Source organism: Fonticula alba (assembly GCF_000388065.1).
Source record: "Fonticula alba strain ATCC 38817 unplaced genomic scaffold supercont2.8, whole genome shotgun sequence".
NCBI lineage: Eukaryota > Rotosphaerida > Fonticulaceae > Fonticula > Fonticula alba.
Genome location: NW_009242978.1, coordinates 632,727 through 634,168, shown reverse-complemented (window position 1 = coordinate 634,168; position 1,442 = coordinate 632,727). Strand labels below are relative to the sequence as shown.

General features: G+C 72.3%; 1 protein-coding gene across 1 annotated transcript in view; it reads right to left on the bottom strand.

Annotated features, from left to right (window-relative positions):
• The window catches only part of H696_04799 (hypothetical protein), a gene marked incomplete at both ends in the record, with an annotated part of 2,530 nt that extends 1,826 nt beyond the window's left edge, over window positions 1-704 (bottom strand). The window contains 2 exons of the mRNA XM_009498664.1: window positions 172-467; window positions 655-704. Of these exons, the coding sequence (XP_009496939.1) occupies window positions 172-467; window positions 655-704 (346 nt within the window). The remainder of the gene's footprint in view (window positions 1-171; window positions 468-654) is intronic.
• Between the last annotated feature and the right edge of the window lie 738 nt (window positions 705-1,442).

Below are 1,442 nucleotides of genomic sequence, written 5' to 3'. Positions count from 1 at the left end.
GGGGGGGGGGGGGGCGCACGGGCACAAGGAGGTCAGCGGGGCGGCGGAGGGAGGGCGATGCGCGTGGCGGGGACGAGGGGAAGAGGGAGAAGCCACCCGCGCGGCACGGGGAGGCCTCGGGCAGATGCGGGCCCCAGCGGCCGGGACCCGCATTTGCCGCATCAAGCACACGCACCACCAACGCCCGAGCCTCGGTCCGCAGGAAGATGACATGCCCCGGGGGCTGGACATGCTGGGCCTGGTGCTCGGCGCAGAGGAGGGCCGCGCACCCGCAGCACACCCAGATGTCGCCTCCCTGGTCGCTCGCCGACGCGGAGCAGTCCGGCTCCTGGCAGGCGAAGACCTTGATGTGGGGGATTTGCCTCTTGGCGGGGTTGGGCTTGACCGCCCGCGAGAGGTGGGGGCACACCTCGGGGGCGTCGGGCTCCGACGCCTGCGGCGGCTGCGTGGCCGGCGACATGTCGATGCTGGGAGGCGAGAAGGGTAGGCGGGGGGAGGGGGGGGGGGGTTGCGGGACAGGGGGGAGGGGGGAGGAGCGCAGGAAAGAAAAAGAAAATGGAGGAGCAACGCGGGCGGGGGACGGCGAAGCAACGAGGCGTGGCTCGCGGCAGGTGCCAGGCCAACCAAGATGGCCGCCGAAAGAGCCAAAGACACTGCCGGATCTTGACCGAACCTTCGGGGGCCGGGCCCGGGCGCGGGGGCATGCGTGCCCGCGCGCGGTGCGCAATCTCTCCGCCAGCACCCGGTGAAGTAATCACCCCCCCCCCCCCTCCCCTGGCTGGCCCGCCCTTGGCCGGCGCGCGGTGGACACGCATCGCGCCACCGAGCCGCGGGCGCCCGCAGGGCCGGACGTTCCGATGCTGCAGCACCCCGGCACTGGGGGCGGGCACATCGCCCACAATCGCATCCGTTGGGAGATCAACGCCGCCGGCGCCGCCCGCAGGGGGGGGGGCGAGGGAAAAACAACAACAACAACAACAACGCGTGCAAGGAGAGGTGCAGCGCCCTGGTGACAGGCGCAGCCGCAGGCGGCGTGTATAAAAAAAAATGGGAGGGAGAACTACAGTGGGGAGGAGAGGCGCAACTGTGCCGGGGGGGGGGCCGGGGAGCGGCGAGACGGGTCGTCGGGGCGGGGAGGGAAAAAAAAACGAGACGATCGCGCCGGGGCCGGGGAGACGATCGAGCTGATCAGGCCGCCGGGGCGTGTCACGCGCGAGCATGTGCCCTGGGCGCGCCGGATGCCACTTTCGCCCGGGCTCCAAAGGGCCATGGTGTGATACGCAGCTGCCCACCGATGCCACTCGTCGTGCCGGGCGGATTTTCCCGAGGGCATTCAAATTTGCGCGGGTCGGGGTCTGGACGGCCGGGCTGGGGGCCGGGGGCGGGCCGCGGCGCGGCGCGGCGCGGCGCAACACGGCGCGGGGGAGGGGCCGAGGAACACG